General features: G+C 44.0%; 1 protein-coding gene and 1 pseudogene across 1 annotated transcript; one reads left to right on the forward strand and one right to left on the reverse strand.

The window, feature by feature from the left end:
- The window catches only part of LOC121585793, a 64,460-nt pseudogene extending 63,477 nt beyond the window's left edge, over window positions 1-983 (forward strand).
- Window positions 984-10,828: 9,845 nt separating this feature from the next.
- mtnr1al (melatonin receptor type 1A like) lies at window positions 10,829-26,706 on the reverse strand. The gene is made up of 2 exons (XM_041902098.1): window positions 26,445-26,706; window positions 10,829-11,793 (listed from the first exon to the last, which is right to left on the reverse strand). The coding sequence occupies exons 1-2, from the start codon at window positions 26,704-26,706 to the stop codon at window positions 10,991-10,993; spliced, it is 1,065 nt and encodes a 354-aa protein (XP_041758032.1). The 3' UTR covers window positions 10,829-10,990.
- Window positions 26,707-26,970: the final 264 nt, after the last annotated feature.

The following is a 26,970-nucleotide window of genomic DNA, read 5'->3' on the forward strand; positions in this document are numbered from 1 at the left end:
CACCCCAGGTAAGAGAAAGAGTTGACTCTGTCTCATCTCATCCCCGACCCCTCACCCCCGACCCCTCACCCTACCTGTATAGAGCAAGAGATGTGATGACTAATTATGTCCCGCTCTCCATCCCTAAAATGAAGTGTGTGAGGTTGGATGACTCTGTTCCCCCCGCCCCCCTCCCCCATCCTTCACCCCTCTGCCCTCTCTCTCTCTCTCTCTCTCTCTCTCTCTCTCTCTCTCTCACTCTCTCTCTCTCTCTCTCTCTCTCTCTCTCTCTCTCTCTCTCTCTCTCTCTCTCTCTCTCTCTCTCTCTCTCCCTCTCTCTCTCTCTCTCTCTCTCTCTCTCTCTCCCCCTCCCCCCAGGTGATGTAATGGTTCTGTCCTGATCTCTCTCTCTCTCTCTCTCCCCAGGTGTCCTGGCCATATTGATCCCCCAGCTGGACCTGGTCATCTCTTTAGTGGGGTCCATCAGCATCAGTTTCCTGGCTCTCATCTTCCCTCCACTCCTCCAGAACCTCACCTACCACAACCAAGGTCTGTCTCCCTGGGTCATCGTCAAGAACTCCCTGATCTCTTTCATTGGCTTCATGGGCTTCATCACCGGCACCTACAGTGGGGAAAAAAAGTATTTAGTCAGCCACCAATTGTGCAAGTTGTCCCGCTTAAAAAGATGAGAGAGGCCTGTGTAATTTTCATCATAGGTACACGTCAACTATGACAGGCAAATTGCGATTTTTTTTCTTCAGAAAATCACATTGTAGGATTTTTAATGAATTTATTTGCAAATTATGGTGGAAAATAAGTATTTGGTCACCTACAAACAAGCAAGATTTCTGGCTCTCACAGACCTGTAACTTCTTCTTTAAGAGGCTCCTCTGTCCTCCACTCGTTACCTGTATTAATGGCACGTGTTTGAACTTGTTATCAGTATAAAAGACACCTGTCCACAACCTCAAACAGTCACACTCCAAACTCCACTATGGCCAAGACCAAAGAGCTGTCAAAGGACACCAGAAACAAAATTGTAGACCTGCACCAGGCTGGGAAGACTGAATCTGCAATAGGTAAGCAGCTTGGTTTGAAGAAATCAACTGTGGGAGCAATTATTAGGAAATAGAAGACATACAAGACCACTGATAATCTCCCTCGATCTGGGGCTCCACGCAAGATCTCACCCCGTGGGGTCAAAATTATCACAAGAACGGTGAGCAAAAATCCCAGAACCACACGGGGGGACCTGGTGAATGACCTGCAGAGAGCTGGGACCAAAGTAACAAAGCCTACCATCAGTAACACACTACGCCGCCAGGGACTCAAATCCTGCAGTGCCAGACGTGTCCCCCTGCTTAAGCCAGTACATGTCCAGGCCCATCTGAAGTTTGCTAGAGTGCATTTGGATGATCCAGAAGAGGATTGGGAGAATGTCATATGGTCAGATGAAACCAAAATATAACTTTTTGGTAAAAACTCAACTCGTCGTGTTTGGAGGACAAAGAATGCTGAGTTGCATCCAAAGAACACCATACCTACTGTGAAGCATGGGGGTGGAAACATCATGCTTTGGGGCTGTTTTTTCTGCAAAGGGACCAGGACGACTGATCCGTGTAAAGGAAAGAATGAATGGGGCCATGTATCGTGAGATTTTGAGTGAAAACCTCCTTCCATCAGCAAGGGCATTGAAGATGAAACGTGGCTGGGTCTTTCAGCATGACAATGATCCCAAACACACCGCCCGGGCAACGAAGGAGTGGCTTCGTAAGAAGCATTTCAAGGTCCTGGAGTGGCTTAGCCAGTCTCCAGATCTCAACCCCATAGAAAATCTTTGGAGGGAGTTGAAAGTCTGTGTTGCCCAGCGACAGCCCCAAAACATCACTGCTCTAGAGGAGATCTGCATGGAGGAATGGGCCAAAATACCAGCAACAGTGTGTGAAAACCTTGTGAAGACATACAGAAAACGTTTGACCTGTGTCATTGCCAACAAAGGGTATATAACAAAGTATTGAGAAACTTTTGTTATTGACCAAATACTTATTTTCCACCATAATTTCCACCATGTGATTTTCTGGATTTTTTTTCCTCATTTTGTCTGTCATAGTTGACGTGTACCTATGATGAAAATTACAGGCTTCTCTCATCTTTTTAAGTGGGAGAACTTGCACAATTGGTGGCTGACTAAATACTTTTTTCCCCCACTGTATATATCCATCACAGAGATCATCAAACGCAACGGCAGACATGACAATCCGGATGTGAACTTCTTCCAGGTCCAGTGAGAGATCTAGTGAGGAAGAGGAGGATATCTGACGGTGGTCGGACTGGCAAACAGTGGAGGCTGGTGGGTGGAGAAATCTGAGGACATGCTCATTGTAGAATGGATGGTACCTTCCTCCCATTTAAAGTGACACTAGCCTCCACTGCTGTCAAACATTCAAACACAGTTAGAAGAAGTTCTCACACAGACATGTTTTTTTTTTTCTCACTTGCTCCATTGTCCATTGATTACACGTTTATTGATATTGTGAGTCTGCTTACTGTTGTAGTTATTGGTCGCTGTGGAACAATGATTTTAATGGAAGATAAGTGTAAATCAACTGATTTCTACATTAACCGTATAGCCAAGACGAGAACACATTCCTCTGACACGAGCTTCATTCTCTCTGTGCCTCATCAGGTTCAATGTTTTTAACTTCTTATCTGTATTACTTTTATATGTTTAACTCTTCCATGCCGCAAGCGCACCTTCTGTTTTACATGTTTTATTATTTTATGTTGAATAATTTAACCAAATCATTGAATATTGAGCAATAGCATTCTCATAACATCTATTATTATTGTTCAAACAAGGTACTAATACAAATACTTGTCAGATGTTCTGTTGAAATACATCCTGGAAGTGGTTAAAGTTGTTTTAAGTGATAAAATAGCATTTAAATAACAGTTAAGTGCCAAGTTGAATGATATCATAATGCTATAGGCCTTATGAAGGGGAAGACGTTGTATGTTTTAACCAGGGGCGTGACTGGACTATTTCCAATAGAATGGTAAATGACTGACAATGTTTAATATGACTATCAGAACACTACAACCTGTAGTCTGAGGACCACCATCATCATTACTGCTGCACACGTAGCTATGACATTGACATTGAATACAGTTTACTGACTACAAATTGAGAGACAAAATATGTAATAGTTGAAAGGTATCTTTTTGTTTTTAAAAAGGAAAAGCATCATTTACATTTTTCAAGTCAAGCTGTCTGGATCAACTAATACTAATACTAATGAACTTGCGGGACTGTAAAGAAATAATACAAAATAATGTGTATATTGTGGAGCTAATACCATTTGTTATACCTCAGTTGATGTCATTTATTTTGGTGCTTACATTTATTACATTTGTCTCAAGTTGGGCACTGGATTTATTCGTCACGCTCCATTCGTTTATTTAGGCAGCATTGTGTTTTTTATATAAAAGCTTCCAGAAATCACAACGGCATTTGTTTTATCACTTGTCTCGGTTGTACCAGCTGTTGTTTGAGTTTTTGAATGTGCCCAGTTTAGAGTGGGTTGGACTGAATGTGCCCACGTTCATGATCACGAAAAAATACCCATTATTAAATGCTCAGCAGTATTTTCTCATGGGAAATTCAGAATACTATATTTTATTTTACAGTAAAGTTCAAACTCAACAATAGTACAAACTTCCCATTATTCAAAGTGGCAATCAGTTAAGTTCTCCCAATGCCATGTGATATCACCCACTCTAAACTGGGCCCATTCAGTCCAACCCACTCTAAACTGGGCCCATTCAGTCCAACCCACTCTAAACTGGGCCCATTCAGTCCAACCCACTCTAAACTGGGCCCATTCAGTCCAACCCACTCTAAACTGGGCCCATTCAGTCCAACCCACTCTAAACTGGGGCCATTCAGTCCAACCCACTCTAAACTGGGCCCATTCAGTCCAACCCACTCTAAACTGGGCACATTCAGTCCAACCCACTCTAAACTGGGCACATTCAGTCCAACCCACTCTAAACTGGGCACATTCAGTCCAACCCACTCTAAACTGGGCACATTCAGTCCAACCCACTCTAAACTGGGCACATTCAGTCCAACCCACTCTAAACTGGGCACATTCAGTCCAACCCACTCTAAACTGGGGCCATTCAGTCCAACCCACTCTAAACTGTATGGCCCAGTTTAGAGTGGGTTGGACTGAATGGGCCCAGTTTAGAGTGGGTTGGACCGAATGGGCCCAGTTTAGAGTGGGTTGGACTGAATGGGCCCAGTTTAGAGTGGGTGATATCACATGGCATTGGGAGAACTTAACTGATTGCCACTTTGAATAATGGGAAGTTTGTACTATTGTTGAGTTTGAACTTTACTGTAAAATAAAATATAGTATTCTGAATTTCCCATGAGAAAATACTGCTGAGCATTTAATAATGGGTATTTTTTCGTGATCATGAACGTGTACATTTTTTAAATAAAAAAGTTTATGTTTTTATTTCATTACAGTCTTAATGAAAAAGTTCACACTTCTGGAAACTATACATATGCATTTTCTTTTTTTGTTAGTTTTTTTGATGCTTGTTGTGGTGTTGACGGAAATTCAGATGTTTACATCCCTTAAGAAATTGTACTCATCATATAGGGAGCATCCTTAATGGCACCCCATTCCCTTCATAGTGCACTACTTTTGACCAGAGTCCTATGGGCCCTGGTCAAAAGTAGTGCACTATATAGGGAATAGGGTGCCATTTAGGGCATAGAGGCCTCGTTCACTAGTCTGTCTCTCCAGCAATTATCTACAGGGGGATGACTTTACCCATCATAGAACTCACTTAAAGATACTCTCCGGTACTTTGGCAAACTGAAAGTAGTGCCCACGAGCCAAAAGTGGTCCCCAACAATAGCCTACTATGTCATATGTGCACCACATCATTGCTCTCTCTCCCTCTCTCTACTGTGTGTGTCCTGATAGCTGTCACTCAAATGGCGAGGGGCTGAAACTCAAATTGCTAAGGGGCTGGCCCACGTGGGGGTAAATGTAGGGAAAATGGCGCCGCACAGCTTCCAGAAAAGTCGCTTTCAAGCTAAGGATTTTGTGGCTAATTGAGGTAAAACAGTTCTGCTCTGCTCGTAGATTATGCATGTATGAACTATGCATTGACACATCCAGCCCAACGCGAAAACAATATATATACTTGCTATTCGCCAAAGTACCGGAGCATGTCTTTAATGAAAATAAATATTTGCATATCCTGAATATCTCAACTATCATCACAGTTTGTCTTGGGGTTTTCACAGATGTATGTTAAGCCAGCGCAATATTGTACATTTGAGTCACTGAATGTAATTTCAGCAAAATAAAAACTCCAGTAGTGTGTGTATAGAAAATATGTGCATATTTCCTCTATCTAAAATGCTCTCCACTTAAGTTGTTGGGACTTGTAAGTATGCTTGCTGTTTAATAATCTTGTTTTGACTGAACTGATGAGTGACATAGGGAGAAGGGTTTGGGGTGACTTCTGTTTAATAATCCTGTTTATTAAATGTGTATCTAGTAGCCGTTGAAGCAGGCAGAAATACAGACGGTATGGCACGTTTTGCATCGTATATACAGTCATTATGGGCACATTAGACATTGCAGCTGACTTGAAAGGCGAGTCGAGACTGACTGATCTACAAATCACTTTGCATCATAAATAACTACTCTATGATTTGTAAATCAGTCAGTCAGTCACAATTTACCATGATACATCATGGTTTGATGGTCTCGAACACGGCCTTGTATTTGTAGATCAGTCTGTCAGTCACCATTTACCCTCAATGCATCATGGATTTGATTCTCTCAAACATGGCCATTGTATATATCAGGAAGTCCATCACTTAGATGAAAAACATACAGTGCATTTGGAAAGTATTCAGACCCCTTGACTTTTTCCACATTTTGTTACGTTACAGCTTTATTCTAAAATTGATTACATCGTTTTTTCCCCCTCAACAATCTACACACAATACCCCATAATGACAAAGCAAAAACAGATTTTTAGATTTTCTTTACAAAAAAAGAACAAAAACCTCCAGAAATATCACTTTTACATAAGTATTCAGACCCTTTACTCAGTACTTTGTTGAAGCACCTTTGGCAGCGATTACAGCCTCAAGTCTTCTTGGGTATGACGCTACAAACTTGGCACACCTGTATTTGGGGAGTTTCTCCCATTCTTCTCTGCAGATCCTCTCAAGCTCTGTCAGGTTGGATGGGGAGCGTCACTCCACAGCTATTTTCAGGTCTCTCCAGAGATGTTCAATCGGGTTCAAGTCCGGGCTCTGGCTGGGCCTCTCAAGGACATTCAGAGACTTGTCCCGAAGTCACTCCTGCGTTGTCTTGGCTGTGTGCTTAGAGTCGTTGTTCTGTTGGAAGGTGAACCTTCGCCCCAGTCTGAGGTGCTGAGCGCTCTGGAGCAGGTTTTCATCAAGGATCTCTCTGTACTTTGCTCCGTTCATCTTTCCCTCGATCCTGACTAGTCTCCCAGTCCCTGCCGCTGAAAAACATCCCAACAGCATGATGCTGCCACCACCATGCTTCACCGTAGGGATGGTGCCAGGTTCAATCTTGGTTTCATCAGACCAGAGAATCTTGTTTCTCATGGTCTGAGAGTCTTTAGGTACCTTTTGGCAAACTCCAAGCGGGCTGTCTTGCCTTTTACTGAGGAGTGGCTTCCGTCTGGCCACTCTACCATAAAGGCCTGATTGGTGGAGTGCTGCAGAAATGGTTCTCCTTCTGGAAGGTTCTCCAATCTCCACAGAGGAACTCTGTCAGAGTGACCATCGGGTTCTTGGTCACCTCCCTGACCAAGGCCCTTCTCCCCCGATTGCTCAGTTTGTCCAGGCGGCCAGCTCTAGGAAGAGTCTTGGTGGTTCCAAACTTCTTCCATTTAAGAATGATGGAGGCCGCTGTGTTCTTGAGGACCTTCAATGCTGCAGAAATGTTTAGGTACCCTTCCCCAGATCTGTGTCTTCGACACAATCCTGTCTCGGAGCTCTACGGACAATTCCTTCGACCTCATGGCTTGGTTTTTGCTCTGACATGCACTGTCAACTGTGGGACTTTATATAGGCAGGTGTGTGCCTTTCCAAATCATGTCCAATCAATTGAATTTACCACAGGTGAATTCCAATCAAGTTGTAGAAACATCTCAAGGATGATCAATTGAAACAGGATGCACCTGAGCTCAATTTCGAGTCTCATAGCAAAGGGCCTGAATACTTATGTAAATAAGGTATTTCTGTTTTTCATTTGTAATACATTTGCAAAAAAATCTAAACCTGTTTTCGCCTGGTCATTATGGGTACCGTGTGTAGATTGATTATAGAATAAGTTGAGGGGTCTGAATACTTTCCGAATGCCCTGTATATACAGTGGGGGGAAAAAGTATTTAGTCAGCCACCAATTGTGCAAGTTCTCCCACTTAAAAAGATGAGAGAGGCCTGTAATTTTCATCATAGGTACACGTCAACTATGACAGACAAATTGAGGAAAAAAAATCCAGAAAATCACATTGTAGGATTTTTAATGAATTTATTTGCAAATTATGGTGGAAAATAAGTATTTGGTCACCTACAAACAAGCAAGATTTCTGGCTCTCACAGACCTGTAACTTCTTCTTTAAGAGGCTCCTCTGTCCTCCACTCGTTACCTGTATTAATGGCACCTGTTTGAACTTGTTATCAGTATAAAAGACACCTGTCCACAACCTCAAACAGTCACACTCCAAACTCCACTATGGCCAAGACCAAAGAGCTGTCAAAGGACACCAGAAACAAAATTGTAGACCTGCACCAGGCTGGGAAGACTGAATCTGCAATAGGTAAGCAGCTTGGTTTGAAGAAATCAACTGTGGGAGCAATTATTAGGAAATGGAAGACATACAAGACCACTGATAATCTTCCTCGATCTGGTGCTCCACGCAAGATCTCACCCCGTGGGGTCAAAATGATCACAAGAACGGTGAGCAAAAATCCCAGAATCACACGGGGGGACCTAGTGAATGACCTGCAGAGAGCTGTGACCAAAGTAACAAAGCCTACCATCAGTAACACACTACGCCGCCAGGGACTCAAATCCTGCAGTGCCAGACGTGTCCCCCTGCTTAAGCCAGTACATGTCCAGGCCCGTCTGAAGTTGGCTAGAGTGCATTTGGATGATCCAGAAGAGGATTGGGAGAATGTCATATGGTCAGATGAAACCAAAATATAACTTTTTGGTAAAAACTCAACTCGTCGTGTTTGGAGGACAAAGAATGCTGAGTTGCATCCAAAGAACACCATACCTACTGTGAAGCATGGGGGTGGAAACATCATGCTTTGGGGCTGTTTTTCTGCAAAGGGACCAGGACGACTGATCCGTGTAAAGGAAAGAATGAATGGGGCCATGTATCGTGAGATTTTGAGTGAAAACCTCCTTCCATCAGCAAGGGCATTGAAGATGAAACGTGGCTGGGTCTTTCAGCATGACAATGATCCCAAACACACCGCCCGGGCAACGAAGGAGTGGCTTCGTAAGAAGCATTTCAAGGTCCTGGAGTGGCCTCAGCCAGTCTCCAGATCTCAACCCCATAGAAAATCTTTGTAGGGAGTTGAAAGTCTGTGTTGCCCAGCGACAGCCCCAAAACATCACTGCTCTAGAGGAGATCTGCATGGAGGAATGGGCCAAAATACCAGCAACAGTGTGTGAAAACCTTGTGAAGACTTACAGAAAACGTTTGACCTGTGTCATTGCCAACAAAGGGTATATAACAACGTATTGAGAAACTTTTGTTATTGACCAAATACTTATTTTCCACCATAATTTGCAAATAAATTCATAAAAAATCCTACAATGTGATTTTCTGGATTATTTTTTCTCATTTTTTCTGTCATAGTTGACGTGTACCTATGATGAAAATTACAGGCCTCTCTCATCTTTTTAAGTGGGAGAACTTGCACAATTGATGGCTGACTAAATACTTTTTTTCCCCACTGTACATATAAAGCTAGAGAAGAAAAAACATCAACAGCACATCCACAGTGGACATTCTTTATTAAAACTTATGTTATCTTAGACACAACATTTTCTCATTAAACTTATTTAAGTCATAAATAACTCACAGGTTAAACATATACGAGTGATACGTAACAAAACAATTATATGTATATAGCCTCATTACTACCTGGTAACCCTGCACATTGACTCAGTACTGGTACTCCTTGTATATAGCCTCATTACTACCTGGTAACCCTGCACATTGACTCAGTACTGGTACTTCCTGTATATAGCCTCATTACTACCTGGTAACCCTGCACATTGACTCAGTACTGGTACTCCTTGTATATAGCCTCATTACTACCTGGTAACCCTGCACATTGACTCAGTACTGGTACTCCTTGTATATAGCCTCATTACTACCTGGTAACCATGCACATTGACTCAGTACCGGTACTCCTTGTATATAGCCTCGTTACTACCTGGTAACCCTGCACATTGACTCAGTACCGCTACTCCTTGTATATAGCCTCGTTATTGTTATTTTGCTAATTGTTCTTGCTTTTTAACTCTGTGTTGTTGGTTAAGGGCTTGTAAGTAAGCATTTCACTGTAAAGTCTACATCTGTTGTATTTGGCGCATGTGACAAATAACATTTGATTCGATTGACACTCAAATAAAAATGTCTCTGATTTCTCCCAGACCTCAAAAGTGGTCTTCTGATGTGGTTTAAGTATTGCTATGGACTTAGAACAAAAACTAAAATGGGCTAAAGCAGAAACCTGTGTATTTCTGACTCAGTTGACAGCCTAATTTATCTGTTTCAATAGTAGTCCCACTATTATCCTACTGAACAGTACAGCTTGGGTTGGCCTGACTGTGAAAGGCCAATATGGGATTTATCATTTAAGGTCATTCGGAGTGTATTTCGCTGTTTCTCGCCGGGCGGCCCGCTTGGGAGTTTTAGACCCACCTCTTCATCCGCTACAACACCACTGTGGTCGTTTGTACTGAAAATAAAGCCTTTGGAAGGGCTGTTTTCTCCACATTTCTACATTGGCTATTTTACTAACTTTGAAAAAACTAAACATTTCCTTAATTTTTTCTTATATTTTATCATTTGAATGAAATAAGTAAATCAAAATGAAATTTTATTGGACCTAGGATTGGGTAGTTGCAGCTAATTGGCCAATTGATGTTCCCATCCCACTGTACCAGTGAGGTCCCATTGGACCTTATAATGAAATATTAAGTATTGTGACATTTTTATCATTCATTTATTCTTGTATTCAGTTCCTCATTCTTTGTTTGGATGAAGCAAATGTGTGGAGTTTGAATTGGGCGTAGCTTAAAGGGATAGGTAGGATTGGGGTTTTTAATGGATGTGCAGTCAATATTGCTTATGAAATCAATCTGAATAAAGTATTTGAATTGAGTTGTGCAATAAATAACACTGTAACATGTGTAACGATGTTGATTTACATCATGACCAAATCATGTACTTCAACAGATTGCCATTAAACTTTTAATTACACTCAGATCCATACTAAAATGTCTCCAGGGAAAATGCAAGACAGACAACCCATGGAAAAGGAGTGCGATCAAAACCAAAGTTTCAGGATTTGTAACACAAAGCTTGCAACTAACAGATGATTGTGACATTGCCAACAGCTTTGACTCATCCCCCATCATGACACACTGTTTTAGTCTCAGTCTTACCTGTCTCAGAACCCTATGGAACCCTCAAAAGTGCTGTTCCAGAAACCTACGAAACCATCAGCAATGCTGTTCCGGAACCCTCCAGAACCCTCAGCAGTGCTGTTCCAGAGCCCTCCAGAACCCTCTGCAGTGCTGTTCCAGAACCCTCAGCAGTACTGTTCCGGAACCCTGTGGAACCCTCAGCAGTTCTGTTCTAGAACTCTCTGGAACCATCAGCAGTGCTGTTTCAGAATCCTATGGAACCCTTAGCAGTGCTGTTCCGACACCCTAGGGAAACCTCTGCAGTGGAACTTGAAAATGATCAGAACAATCCTTTTGTACTCCTTCCTGAAGTTATGGTTGAGCACTCCGTAGATGACTGCGTTGAGGCAGCTGTTGAAATAGGCCATGAAGTAGCTGGCTGTGAAGAGCCACTCAGGGATATTCAGACCCAGTCTCGGGTTGATAGCCACCGCCAGCCCTATGAAGTTCAGCGGAGCCCAGCAGACAGCGAACAACACAAACACCACAAACATAGTCAGGAAGATACGGAAGTCGTGTGGTTTGATCTTGGGCCTCGTGTCCGGTTTCACCCGTCTCCTCACCTGTAAGACCAGGATCCAGATCCTCAGGTAGCAGTACGTGACGATACTGATGGGGAGGATGAAGTGAACCACGACCACGGTGATGGTGTACAAGGAACTAACCGACTGGGCGAAAGTACACGAGTAGACCCGCGGGTCGTACTGCAGAGACTCCACAAACCAGTTGGGCACGACGGCCAGTACAGTCAGCGCCCACACCAGGATGACGTAACACACGGTGTTCTTGTTGGAGAAGAGCTTGTCGTACTTCAGACTGTGACAGATGTAGCAGTAGCGGTTAATGGCTATGCCGGTGATGTTGAAGATGGAGCCGATGACGCTCAGGCCCATCAGGAAGCCGCTGATCTGGCAGTGGATGTACCCGGCGATCCAGCCGTTGTGAAAGATGGCCGTCAGAACCAGGGGGTAGGGGTAGATCGCCACCACTAGGTCGGCCAGAGCCAAACTCACCACAAAGGCATTTCCTATGGGGCAGAGAGTGCATACGATTTCATGGATCTTCAGAGTGTTAGGACAGTAAACAAGGTTTGCCATTTTCTGTGTAAATATATTCAATTATAATCTAAAATCTGAATAAAATAAAATGTTGATAAATTTCCACCACTAGGTCGGCCAGAGCCAAACTCACCACAAAGGCATTTCCTATGGGGCAGAGAATACATCAGATTAAATTGTCAGTTTTGCTAGTCAAAACTCTGTTCTGTGACCGATCATTAGTAGACGTTCGAGGTCTTCCATCCTCTCTGTAAAACTATTCAATATCACCAAAACGTAATAAATCAAATAAATATTGGAAAATAATCCTACCATATCTAATATGAATTGGTTGCTCCAAATGAACTATAATTCATCGTTCCTTAAAACCATGTTATCATTCCTGTCTTGTCAAACCCTAATAAAACTCCCATTAGTATTTGCAGGAAAAACAGAAAGACCAGGGGATTTGAGGATGTTAATTCTCTTGTGTGTTAAAACTACATGATAATAATTGTAAATAGTTAATGAAGACCCCCAGGATTTCAGCATCAGTTAGTGCTTGTATGCTAGATTATTTCATTCATTGATTTAATTCACAGCATCCCATCCACGTGTGCAATAATATCATAACACCATACACAACATGACATTTACACCTTGTGAGTTGAAGCCCCTGGAGTCAGACAGACACACACTGTCTGACTTGAACCTGAGTCTAATGAGTTGAATCATTGCTTACAGTCAGATAGTAGTATCAGTGTCCTGATAGTTGAGTGGGTATTCATACAGATCCATACTCTCTCTTTCTCTCTTTCTCCTCTCTCACTCTTTCTTCTTTCTCTCTGTCTTGTGCTCTCACTCAGTGTCACAGTCTCTCACTCCCCCCACTTTCTCTCTCTCCACTCTCTCTCTCTTTCTTTCTCTCTCCACTCTCTCTCTCTCTCTCCGCTCTCTCTTTCTCTCCACTGACTCTTTCTCTCTCTCCGCTCTCTCTCTCTCCGCTCTCTCTCTCTGCTCTCTCTTTCTCTCCACTGACTCTTTCTCTCTCTCCACCCTCTCTCTCTCCGCTCTCTCTTTCTCAGCTCTCTCTTTCTCTTCACTGACACTTTCTCTCTCTCCGCTCTCTCTCTTTCTCCGCTCTCTCTTTCTCTCCACTGACACTTTCTCTCTCTCCGCTCTCTCTCTCCACCCTCTCTCTCTCTCTCCACCCTCTCTCTCTCCACCCTCTCTCTCTCCGCTCTCTCTCTTTCTCCGCTCTCTCTTTCTCTCCACTGACACTTTCTCTCTCTCCGCTCTCTCTCTCCACCCTCTCTCTCTCTCTCCACTTTCTCTCTCTCCACTCTCTCTCTCTCTCTCTCCACCCTCTCTCTCTCTCCGCTCTCTCTCTCTCCACCCTCTCTCTCTCCGCTCTCTCTTTCTCTGCTCTCTCTTTCTCTCCACTGACTGTCTTTCTCTCTCTCTGTGCAGGCTGCCAGTGAATCTACACTACCGGTCAAAGGTTTGGACACACCTACACATTCAAGGGTTTTTCTTTATTTTTACTATTTTCTATATTGTAGAATAATAGTGAAGACATCAAAACTATCAAATAACACACATGGAATCATGTAGTAACCAAAAAAGTGTTAAACATATCAAAATATATTTTATATTTGAGATTCTTCAAATAGCCACCCTTTGCCTTGATGACAGCTTTGCACACTCTTGGCATTCGCTCAACCAGCTGAGCACTTGTTGGCTGCTTTTCCTTCACTCTGCGCTTCGACTCATCCCAAACCATCTCAATTTGGTTGAGGTCGGGGGATTGTGGAGGCCAGGTCATCTGATGCAGCACTCCATCACTCTCCTTCTTGGTAAAATAGCCCTTACACAGCCTGGTGGTGTGTTGGGTCATTGTCCTGTTGAAAAACAAATGATAGTCCCACTAAGCCCAAACCAGATGGGATGGTGTATCGCTGTAGAATGCTGTGGTAGCCATGCTGGTTAAGTGTGCCTTGAATTCTAAATAAATCAGACAGTGTCACCAGCAAAGCAGCTCCACACCATAACACCTCCTCCTCCATGCTTTACGGTGGGAACTACACATGCGGAGATCATCCGTTCAACCACACCGCGTCTCACAAAGACACAGCGGTTTAACCAAAAATCTCCAATTTGGACTCCAGACCAAAAGACACATTTCCACCGGTCTAATGTCCATTGCTCGTGTTTCTTGGCCCAAGCAAGTCTCTTCTTCTTATTGGTGTCCTTTAGTAGGGTTTCTTTGCAGCAATTCGACCATGAAGGCCTGATTCACACAGTCTCCTCTGAACAGTTGATGTTGAGATGTATCTGTTACTTGAACTCTGTGAAGCATTTATTTGGGCTGCAATTTCTGAGGCTGGTAACTCTAATGAACTTATCCTCTGCAGCAGAGGTAACTCTGGGTCTTCCATTCCTGTGGCGGTCCTCATGAGAGCCAGTTTCATCATAGCGCTTGATGGTTTTTGCGACTGCACTTGAAGAAACTTTCAAAGTTCTTGAAATGTTCCGTATTGACTGACCTTCATGTCTTAAAGTAATGATGGACTGTCGTTTCTCTTTGCTTATTTGAGCTGTTCTTGCCATAATATGGACTTGGTCTTTTACCAAATAGGGCGGCCTTCTGTATACCCCCTTACCTTGTCACAACACAACTGATCGGCTCAAACGCATTAAGAAGGAAATACATTTTAAAAATAAACTTTTGTACAAGGCACACCTGTTAATTGAAATGCATTCCAGGTGACTACCTCATGAAGCTGGTTGAGAGAATGCCAAGAGTGTGCAAAGCTGTCATCAAGGCAAAGGGTGTCTATTTGAAGAATCTCAAATATAAAATATATTTTGATTTGTTTAACACTTTTTTGGTTACTATATGATTCCATATGAGATATTTCATAGTTTTGATGTCTTCACTATTTTTCTACAATGTAGAAAATAGTTTTTAAAAAATAAGAAAAACCTTTAAAAGAGTAGGTGTTCTAAAACATTTGACCGGTAGTGTACCTCGAGAGACGGTGACATGATTTTCTGTGACAGAACTTCGCTAATAATCAAGTAATTACATGTGACAAGGCCAAGGAGGAAAGGAGAGGGGCGGAAGATGAGGATAAGGAGAGGGGAGGAAGTTGAGGATAAGGAGAGGGGAGGAAGATGAGGATAAGGAGAGGGAGGAAGATGAGGATAAGGAGAGGGGAGGAAGATGAGGATAAGGAGAGGGGAGGAAGATGAGGATAAGGAGAGGGGAGGAAGATGAGGATAAGGAGAGGGAGGAAGATGAGGATAAGGAGAGGGGAGGAAGATGAGGGGAGGAAGATGAGGATAAGGAGAGGGGAGCAAATTTAGGATAAGGAGAGGGGAGGAAGATGAGGATAAGGAGAGGGGAGGAAGATGATGATAAGGAGAGGGGAGGAAGATGAGGATAAGGAGAGGAAGGAAGATGAGGATAAGGAGAGGGGAGAAAGATGAGGATAAGGAGAGGGGAGGAAGATGAGGGGAGGAAGATGAGGATAAGGAGAGGAGAGGAAGATGAGGATAAGGAGAGGGGAGGAAGATGAGGATAAGGAGAGGGAGGAAATGAGGATAAGGAGAGGGGAGGAAGATGATGATAAGGAGAGGGAGGAAGATGAGGATAAGAGAGAGGGGAGGAAGATGAGGATAAGGAGAGGAGAGGAAGATGAGGATAAGGAGAGGGGCGGAAGATGAGGACAAGAGAGGGGGAGAGGAAGATGAGGATACGGAGAGGGGAGGAAGATGAGGATAAGGAGAGGGCAATGAGGACAATGAGAGGGGAGGAAGATGAGGATAAGGAGAGGGGAGGAAGATGAGGACAATGAGGGAGGAAGATGAGTAAGGGGGGAGGAAGTGAGATAAGGAGAGGGGAGGAAAATGAGGATAAGGAGAGGGGAGGAAGATGAGGATAAGGAGAGGGAGGAAAGATGAGGATAAGGAGAGGGGAGGAAGATGAGGATAAGGAGAGGAGGAAGATGAGGATACGGAGAGGGGAAGAGATGAGGATAAGGGAGGAAGATGAGGACAAGGAGAGGGAGGAAGATGAGGACAGGGAGAGGGGAGGAAGATGAGGATAAGGAGAGGGGAGGAAGATGAGGATAAGGTGAGGGGAGGAAGATGAGGATACAGAGAGGGGAGGAAGATGAGGATAAGGAGAGGGAGGAAGATGAGGATAAGGAGAGGGGAGGAAGATGAGGATAAGGAGAGGGGGGAAGATGAGGATAAGGAGAGGGGAGGAAGATGAGGATAAGGAGAGGGGAGGAAGATGAGGGGAGGAAGATGAGGATAAGGAGAGGGGAGGAAATTTAGGATAAGGAGAGGGGAGGAAGATGAGGATAAGGAGAGGGGAGGAAGATGATGATAAGGAGAGGGGAGGAAGATGAGGATAAGGAGAGGGAGGAAGATGAGGATAAGGAGAGGGGAGAAAGATGAGGATAAGGAGAGGGGAGGAAGATGAGGGGAGGAAGATGAGGATAAGGAGAGGAGAGGAAGATGAGGATAAGGAGAGGGGAGGAAGATGAGGATAAGGAGAGGGGAGGAAGATGAGGATAAGGAGAGGGGAGGAAGATGATGATAAGGAGAGGGAGGAAGATGAGGATAAGGAGAGGGGTGGAAGATGAGGATAAGGAGAGGAGAGGAAGATGAGGATAAGGAGAGGGAGGAAGATGAGGATAAGGAGAGGGGAGGAAGATGAGGATAAGGAGAGGGGAGGAAGATGAGGATAAGGAGAGGGGAGGAAAATGAGGATAAGGAGAGGGGAGGAAGATGAGGATAAGGAGAGGGGAGGAAGATGAGGGGAGGAAGATGAGGATACGGAGAGGGGAGGAAGATGAGGATAAGGAGAGGGGAGGAAGATGAGGATAAGGAGAGGGGCGGAAGATGAGGACAAGGAGAGGGGAGGAAGATTAGGGGAGGAAGATGAGGATACGGAGAGGGGAGGAAGATGAGGATAAGGAGAGGGGCGGAAGATGAGGACAATGAGAGGGGAGGAAGATGAGGATAAGGAGAGGGGAGGAAGATGAGGACAATGAGAGGGGAGGAAGATGAGGATAATGAGAGGGGAGGAAGATGAGGATAAGGAGAGGGGAGGAAAATGAGGATAAGGAGAGGGGAGGAAGATGAGGATAAGGAGAGGGGAGGAAAATGAGGATAAGGAGAGGGGAGGAAGATGAGGATAAGGAGATGGGAGGAAGATGAGGATAAGGAGAGGGGAGGAAAATGAGGATAAGGAGAGGGGAGGAAAATGAGGATAAGGAGAGGGGAGGAAGATGAGGATACGGAGAGGGGAGGAAGATGAGGATAAGGGAGGAAGATGAGGACAAGGAGAGGGAGGAAGATGAGGACAGGGAGAGGGGAGGAAGATGAGGATAAGGAGAGGGGAGGAAGATGAGGATAAGGTGAGGGGAGGAAGATGAGGATACAGAGAGGGGAGGAAGATGAGGATAAGGAGAGGGAGGAAGATGAGGACAAGGAGAGGAAGGAAGATGAGGACAGGGAGAGGGGAGGAAGATGAGGATAAGGAGAGGGAGGAAGATGAGGATAAGGAGAGGGGAGGAAGATGAGGATAAGGGAAGGGGAGGGGAGGGGAGGAAGATGAGGATAAGGAGAGGGGAGGAAGATGAGGATAAGGAGAGGGGAGGAAAATGAGGATAAGGAGAGGGGGGGGAAATGAGGATAAGGAGAGGGGAGGAAAATGAGGATAAGGAGAGGGGAGGAAGATGAGGATAAGGAGAGGGGAGGAAGATGAGGATAAGGAGAGGGGAGGAAAATGAGGATAAGGAGAGGGGAGGAAAATGAGGATAAGGAGAGGAGAGGAAGATGAGGATACGGAGAGGGAGGAAGATGAGGATAAGGGAGGAAGATGAGGACAAGGAGAGGGAGGAAGATGAGGACAGGAGAGGGGAGGAAGATGAGATAAGGAGAGGGAGGAAGATGAGGATAAGGTGAGGGAGGAAGATGAGGATACAGGGAGGAGGAAGATGAGGATAAGGAGAGGGAGGAAGATGAGGACAAGGAGAGGGAGGAAGATGAGGACAGGGAGAGGAGGAAGATGAGGATAAGGAGAGGGGAGGAAAGATGAGGATAAGGAGAGGGGAGGAAGATGAGGATAAGGAGGGGAGGGAGGAGGAAGATGAGGATAAGGAGAGGGAGGAAGATGAGAATAAGGAGAGGGGAGGAAGATTAGGAGAGAAGATGAGATACCGAGAGGAGGGAGGAAGATGAGGATAAGGAGAGGGGCGGAAGATGAGGATAAGGAGAGGGGAGGAAGATGAGGATAAGGAGAGGGGAGGAAGATGAGGATAAGGATAGGGGAGGAAGATGAGGATAAGAAGAGGGAGGAAGATGAGGATAAGAGAGAGGAGGAAAATGAGGATAAGGAGAGGGAGGAAAATGAGGATAAGGAGAGGGGAGGAAGATGAGGATACGGAGAGGGGAGGAAGATGAGGATAAGGGAGGAAGATGAGGACAAGGAGAGGGAGGAAGATGAGGACAGGGAGAGGGGAGGAAGATGAGGATAAGGAGAGGGGAGGAAGATGAGGATAAGGTGAGGGGAGGAAGATGAGGATACAGAGAGGGGAGGAAGATGAGGATAAGGAGAGGGAGGAAGATGAGGACAAGGAGAGGGAGGAAGATGAGGACAGGGAGAGGGGAGGAAGATGAGGATAAGGAGAGGGGAGGAAGATGAGGATAAGGAGAGGGGAGGAAGATGAGGATAAGGGGGGGGAGGAGGGAGGAAGATGAGGATAAGGAGAGGGGAGGAAGATGAGGATAAGGAGAGGGAGGAAGATGAGAATAAGGAGAGGGGAGGAAGATTAGGGGAGGAAGATGAGGATACGGAGAGGGGAGGAAGATGAGGATAAGGAGAGGGGCGGAAGATGAGGATAAGGAGAGGGGAGGAAGATGAGGATAAGGAGAGGGGAGGAAGATGAGGATAAGGTTAGGGAAGAAGATGAGAATAAGGAGAGGGGAGGAAGATTAGGGGAGGAAGATGAGGATAAGGAGAGGAGAGGAAGATGAGGATAAGGAGAGGGAGGAAGATGAGGATAATGAGAGGGAAGGAAGATGAGGATAAGGAGAGGGGCGGAAGATGAGGACAAGGAGAGGGAGGAAGATTAGGAGGGAAGATGAGGATGGGAGAGGGGAGGAAGATGAGGACAATGAGAGGGAGGAAGATGAGATAAGGAGGGGAGGAAGATGAGGACAATGAGAGGGAGGAAGATGAGGATAAGGAGAGGGAGGAAAATGAGGATAAGGAGAGGGGGAGGAAGATGAGGATAAGGAGAGGGGAGGAAGATGAGGATAGGAGGAGGAGGAAGATGAGGATAAGGAGAGGGGAGGAAGATGAGGATAAGGAGAGGGGAGGAAAATGAGGATAAGGAGAGGGGAGGAAAATGAGGATAAGGAGAGGGGAGGAAGATGAGGATACGGAGAGGGAGGAAGATGAGGACAAGGAGAGGGAGGAAGATGAGGACAGGGAGAGGGGAGGAAGATGAGGATAAGGAGAGGGGAGGAAGATGAGGATAAGGAGAGGGGAGGAAGATGAGGATACAGAGAGGGAGAAGATGAGAGATAAGGAGAGGGAGGAAGATGAGGACAATGAGAGGGAGAAGATGAGGACAGGAGAGGGGAAGATGAGGTAAGGAGAGGGAGGAAGATGAGGATAAGGAGAGGGGGAGGAAGATGAGGATAAGGGGGGGAGGGAGGAAGATGAGGATAAGAGAGGGAGGAAAATGAGGATAAGGAGAGGGGAGAAAATGAGGATAAGGAGAGGGAGGAAGATGAGGATAAGGAGAGGGAGGAAGATGAGAATAAGGAGAGGGGAGGAAAATGAGGATAAGGAGATGAGGATGAGGATAAGGAGAGGGAGGAAGATGAGGATAAGGGGAGGGAAGGGGAGGAAGATGAGGATAAGGAGAGGGGAGGAAAATGAGGATAAGGAGAGGGGAGGAAGATGAGGATAAGGAGAGGGGAGGAAAATGAGGATAAGGAGAGGGGAGGAAGATGAGGATAAGGAGAGGGGAGGAAGATGAGGATAAGGAGAGGGAGGAAGATGAGAATAAGGAGAGGGGAGGAAAATGAGGATAAGGAGATGAGGATGAGGATAAGGAGAGGGAGGAAGATGAGGATAAGGAGAGGGGAGGAAGATGAGGATAAGGAGAGGGGAGGAAGAGTGAGGTGTATTTATTTGTAACCTAATAAGGTTATCAAACTCTGTGAAATAGCCTCCCTCTCCCTACAACTTTGCAATTCGATAGTGTGTCTAGGTAGTTTGTGTCTTAGGCTACGTTTACACAGGCAGCCCAATTCTGATCTTTTGACCAATTATTTTCAAAAGATCTGATTGGTCAAAAGACCAATTAGTGGCTAAAGAACAGCATTGAGCTGCCTGTGTAAACGCAGCCATATTGTCTTGATCATTTTCATTTCTCTCTAGATCCATAAGATATGCTTGCAGGAAACAGGACTTTCATTGAGGTGACACCTACATAGGAGCCTGAGTTTTGAAATCCTATTCCCTGAATTGAAAACTGACTTAATTAACCCCAACTTTGACATCTACAGTGTACTCATATGTCTGGCATATCCTTTGAGCTGAGGGCTGCGTAGGGTGTAACTTGGTAGGTGGATTCATGTCCACAGTGCAAGAAAGAGCAGGACTTTACAGAAGTAACGCATCGTCATATCTACGCCTCACCATAGTTTACACTGAATGGCCAACTCAACTCATGGATACATTCATTCACAGATGTGCTGTACAGTAAATGGATGTATGGCAGTGGCATGATCAGTAATTAATAGGGATGGCTCACTTCAGGAAGCAAATTGAATTCTGCCTGTTGTGTCACGTCACCATGGGTGGCCTGCAGCTGATGAACTGGCACAGTTATGAAGCAGCACAACCAGAATCCATGACCTATATGCCTGCAGTAACTGCGCTGGTTAAAGTGTCATAACTTATTGACAACAGTGTTTATGTCTGACAACTTGTGGCCAAAACCAGAACAAAATACTATCTGGTTTTCAAATCAGTTGAAGAAAGGATATGAACCCCCCCTGAGTGAATCACTGGACACTGTATCTATAGAAATATAATCAACTATTCTTCCATTTTTATGAATATACTGTATTTGTCTTCACTTTACAATCCTCTCTGTTGGACATGATGCTCAGGAAAATAAAATGGTATGAAGCTATGGGGGATGTGAATCGGAATTTCTGTTGTGAATCGGAATGAGACACTGGGTTGGGGCCAAATTGATCAGAAACAGAGATGAGCTCTTCTGAAGGCATGACATAATCTCACATTCGCAAATGTAATTGTCCTACTAATGAGTCAGTCAGATACCTCAGTACTGTAGTACTACAAACAACACAGATACCTCAGTACTATAGTACTACAAACAACACAGATACCTCAGTACTATAGTACTACAAACAACACAGATACCTCAGTACTATAGTACTACAAACAACACAGATACCTCAGTAATGTAGTACTACTAACAACACAGATACCTCAGTCCTGTAGTACTACAAACAACACAGATACCTCAGTACTGTAGTACTACTAACAACACAGATACCTCAGTACTGTAGTACTACTAACAACACAGATACCTCAGTACTGTAGTACTACAAACAACACAGATACCTCAGTACTGTAGTACTACTAACAACACAGATACCTCAGTACTGTGGTACTACTAACCAATCAATCAATCAATTTTATTTTATATAGCCCTTCTTACATCAGCTAATATCTCGAAGTGCTGTACAGAAACCCAGCCTAAAACCCCAAACAGCTAGTAATGCAGGTGTAGAAGCACGGTGGCTAGGAAAAACTCCCTAGAAAGGCAAAACCTAGGAAGAAACCTAGAGAGGAACCAGGCTATGAGGGTGGCCAGTCCTCTTCTGGCTGTGCCGGGTGGAGGTTATAACAGAACCATGCCAAGATGTTCAAAAATGTTCATAAGTGACAAGCATGGTCAAATAATAATCAGGAATAAATCTCAGTTGGCTTTTCATAGCCGATCATTAGAGTTTAAAACAGCAGGTCTGGGACAGGTAGGGGTTCCATAACCGCAGGCAGAACAGTTTAAACTGGAATAGCAGCAAGGCCAGGCGGACTGGGGACAGCAAGGAGTCACCACGGCCGGTAGTCCCGACGTATGGTCCTAGGGCTCAGGTCTCTCAGTTGGCTTTTCATGGCCGATCATTTAGAGTTGAAAACAGCAGGTCTGGGACAGGTAGGGGTTTCGTAGCCGCAGGCAGAACAGTTGAAACTGGAATAGCAGCAAGGCCAGGCGGACTGGGGACAGCAAGGTGTCATCATGCCCGGTAGTCTGACGTATGGTCCTAGGGGCTCAGGTTCTCAGAGAGAAAGGAGAAACGAGAGAATTAGAGAGAGCATACTTAAATTCACACAGGACACTGGATAAGACAGGAGAAGTACTCCAGGTATAACCAACTAACCCCAGCCCCCCGACACATAAACTACTGCAGCATAAATACTGGAGGCTGAGACAGGAGCGGTCCGAGAGACACTGTGGCCCCATCCGAAGAAACCCCGGACAGGGCCAAACAGGAAGGATATAACCCCACCCACTCCGCCAAAGCACAGCCCCCCGCACCACTAGAGGGATATCCCCAACCACCAACTTACAATCCTGAGACAAGGCCGAGTATAGCCCACAGAGGTCTCCACCACAGCACAAACCAAGGGGGGCGCCAACCCAGACAGGAAGATCACGTCAGTAACTCAACCCACTCAAGTGACGCACCCCTCCCAGGGACGGCATGAAAGAGCACCAGCAAGCCAGTGACTCAGCCCCTGCAACAGGGTTAGAGGCAGAGAACCCCAGTGGAGAGGGGAACCGGCCCGGCAGAGACAGCAAGGGCTGTTCGTTGCTCCAGCCTTTCCGTTCACCTTCACACTCCTGGGCCAGACTACACTCAATCATATGACCTACTGAAGAGATAAGTCTTCAGTAAAGACTTAAAGGTTGAGACCGAGTCTGCGTCTCTCACATGGGTAGGCAGACTGTTCCATAAAAATGGAGATCTATAGGAGAAAGCCCTGCCTCCCGCTGTTTGCTTAGGAAATTCTAGGGACAATTAGGAGGCCTGCGTCTTGTGACCGTAGCGTCGTATTGGTATGTACGGCAGGACCAACTCGGAAAGATAGGTAGGAGCAAGCCCATGTAACGCTTTATAGGTTAACAGTAAAACCTTGAAATCAGCCCTTGCCTTAACAGGAAAGCCAGTGTAGGGAAGCTAGCACTGGAGTAATATGATCAAATTTCTTGGTTCTAGTCAGGATTCTAGCAACCGTATTTAGCACTAACTGAAGTTTATTTAGTGCTTTTATCCGGGTAGCGGAAAATAGAGCATTGCAGTAGTCTAATCTAGAAGTAACAAATGCATGGATTAATTTTTCTGCATCATTTTTGGACAGAAAATTTCTAACAGCACAGATACCTCAGTAATGTAGTACTACTTACAACACAGATACCTCAGTAATGTGGTACTACTAACAACACAGATACATCAGTACTGTGGTACTACAAACAACACAGATACCTCAGTACTGTGGTACTACAAACAACACAGATACCTCAGTACTGTGGTACTACTAACAACACAGATACCTCAGCACTGTAGTACTTCTAACAACACAGATACCTCAGTACTGTAGTAGTACTAACAACACAGATACCTCAGTACTGTGGTACTACTAACAACACAGATACCTCAGTACTATAGTACTACTTACAACACAGATACCTCAGTACTGTAGTACTACTAGCAACACAGATACCTCAGTACTGTAGTACTACTAACAACACATATACCTCAGTAATGTAGTACTACTTACAACACAGATACCTCAGTAATGTAGTAATACTAACAACATAGATACCTCAGTACTGTAGTACTACTAACAACACAGATACCTCAGTACTGTGGTACTACTAACAACACAGATACCTCAGTATTGTAGGACTACTAACAACACAGATACCTCAGTACTGTAGTACTACTAACAACACAGATACCTCAGTATTGTTGTACTACTAACAACACAGATACCTCAGTATTGTAGTACTACTAACAACACAGATACCTCAGTACTGTAGTACTTCTAACAACACAGATACCTCAGTACTGTAGTACTACTAACAACACAGATACCTCAGTACTATAGTACTACTAACAACACAAATACCTCAGTACTGTGGTACAACTAACAACACAGATACCTCAGTACTGTGGTACTACAAACAACACAGATACCTCAGTATTTTAGTACTACTAACAACACAGATACCTCAGTACTGTGGTACAACTAACAACACAGATACCTCAGTACTGTGGTACTACAAACAACACAGATACCTCAGTACTTTAGTACTACTAACAACACAGATACCTCAGTACTGTAGTACTACAAATAACACAGATACCTCAGTATTTTAGTACTACTAACAACACAGAACCTCAGAACTGTAGTACTACTAACAACACAGATACCTCAGTACTGTAGTACTACTAACAACACAGATACCTCAGTACTGTAGTACTACTAACAACACAGATACCTCAGTACTGTGGTACTACTAACAACACATATACCTCAGTACTGTGGTACTACTAACAACACAGATACCTCAGTACTGTGGTACTACAAACAACACAGATACCTCAGTACTGTGGTACTACAAACAACACAGATACCTCAGTACTATAGTACTACTAACAACACAGATACCTCAGTACTGTGGTACTACTAACAACACAGATACCTCAGTACTGTGGTACTACAAACAACACAGATACCTCAGTATTGTAGTACTACTAATAACACAGATACTTCAGTACTGTAGTACTACAAACAACACAGATACCTCAGTACTGTAGTACTACTAACAACACAGATACCTCAGTACTATAGTACTACTAACAACACAGATACCTCAGTACTGTAGTACTACTAACAACACAGATACCTCAGTACTGTAGTACTACTAACAACACAGATACCTCAGTACTATAGTACTACTAACAACACAGATACCTCAGTACTATAGTACTACTAACAACACAGATACCTCAGTACTGTAGTACTACTAACAACACAGATACCTCAGTACTGTAGTACTACAAATAACACAGATACCTCAGAACTGTAGTACTACTAACAACACAGATACCTCAGTACTGTAGTACTACTAACAACACAGATACCTCAGTACTGTAGTACTACTAACAACACATATACCTCAGTACTGTGGTACTACTAACAACACAGATACCTCAGTACTGTGGTACTACAAACAACACAGATACCTCAGTACTGTGGTACTACAAACAACACAGATACCTCAGTACTATAGTACTACTAACAACACAGATACCTCAGTACTGTGGTACTACTAACAACACAGATACCTCAATACTGTAGTACTACTAACAACACAGATACCTCAGTACTGTGGTACTACTAACAACACAGATACCTCAGTACTGTGGTACTACAAACAATACAGATACCTCAGTACTGTGGTACTACTAACAACACAGATACCTCAGTACTGTAGTACTACTAACAACACAGATACCTCAATACTGTAGTACTACTAACAACACAGATACCTCAGTACTGTAGTACTACTAACAACACAGATACCTCAGTACTGTGATACTACTAACAACACAGATACCTCAGTACTGTAGTACTACTAACAACACAGATACCTCAGTACTATAGTACTACTAACAACACAAATACCTCAGTACTGTGGTACTACTAACAACACAGATACCTCAGTACTGTGGTACTACAAACAACACAGATACCTCAGTATTGTGGTACTACAAACAACACAGATACCTCAGTACTGTAGTACTACTAACAACACATATACCTCAGTAATGTAGTACTACAAACAACACAGATACCTCAGTACTGTGGTACTATTAACAACACAGATACCTCAGTACTGTAGTACTACTAACAACACAGATACCTCAGTACTGTGGTACAACTAACAACACAGATACCTCAGTACTGTGGTACTACAAACAACACAGATACCTCAGTATTGTAGTACTACTAACAACACATATACCTCAGTACTGTAGTACTACAAACAACACAGATACCTCAGTACTGTAGTACTACTAACAACACAGATACCTCAGTACTGTAGTACTACTAACAACACAGATACCTCAGTACTATAGTACTACTAACAACACAGATACCTCAGTACTATAGTACTACTAACAACACAGATACCTCAGTACTGTAGTACTACTAACAACACAGATACCTCATTACTGTAGTACTACTAACAACACAGATACCTCAGTACTGTAGTACTACTAACAACACAGATACCTCAGTACTGTAGTACTACTAACAACACAGATACCTCAGTACTGTAGTACTACTAACAACACAGATACCTCAGTACTGTAGTACTACTAACAACACAGATACCTCAGTACTGTAGTACTACTAACAACACAGATACCTCAGTACTGTAGTACTAACACAGAAAGAAAAAATAAGACTGTGTGGCTACTTGCAATAGGCTTTTACCTGCTTTCCTGAGTTTCCTGTTCCTGAAGACAGACAAGATGACCAACAGGTTCCCCAGAATGTCTACCACAATAGTTATGATCAGGACTGTTGCCAGTAGGGTGACCGCCAACGGGTCAGGATGCCCCTCCGAGTCCCCGCCATCCCCTTGTGAAGAAGAGTTTCTAGGGGCCACAGTTCCTTCAACCATCCTCACTTCATCCTTTAACGTCAGGGATAGTATGTCCTGAACGGTCCTTGTCCTTTCAATGACGACTTGCATTGAGTTTAAGTTGTATGTCCTTCCAGTCAGTGAATGCATCGTTTGTTATTTTTCGGTTAACTAATCTTCTTAAAGAAGAAAGTGGTCTTCTTCAACTTTGATTTGAAATGGAATCATAGCAGATTTAATTGTAATTTATCATGACAATTTATAATGAAAAGAAATTATAAGAACAAAAAATTACTATTATTAAACCAGGAACAACAGTTTATTCATGGTTAGGCAAATAGTCAATACTGCTGTCCTCAAGGCATGCAGAGGTAA

The sequence above is a fragment of the Coregonus clupeaformis genome, chromosome 2 (genome assembly GCF_020615455.1).
Source record: "Coregonus clupeaformis isolate EN_2021a chromosome 2, ASM2061545v1, whole genome shotgun sequence".
In the NCBI taxonomy this organism is placed as follows: Eukaryota; Metazoa; Chordata; class Actinopteri; order Salmoniformes; family Salmonidae; genus Coregonus; species Coregonus clupeaformis.

Excerpts from the sequence above, each read along its gene's own strand:
- mtnr1al (XM_041902098.1), bottom strand. The coding sequence starts at position 26,706 with ATGCAAGTCGTCATTGAAAGGACAAGGACCGTTCAGGACATACTATCC. Across the intron at positions 11,794-26,444 it reads CAGGAAACTCAGGAAAGCAG|GAAATGCCTTTGTGGTGAGT; the intron begins GTAAAAGCCTAT and ends TCTGCCCCATAG.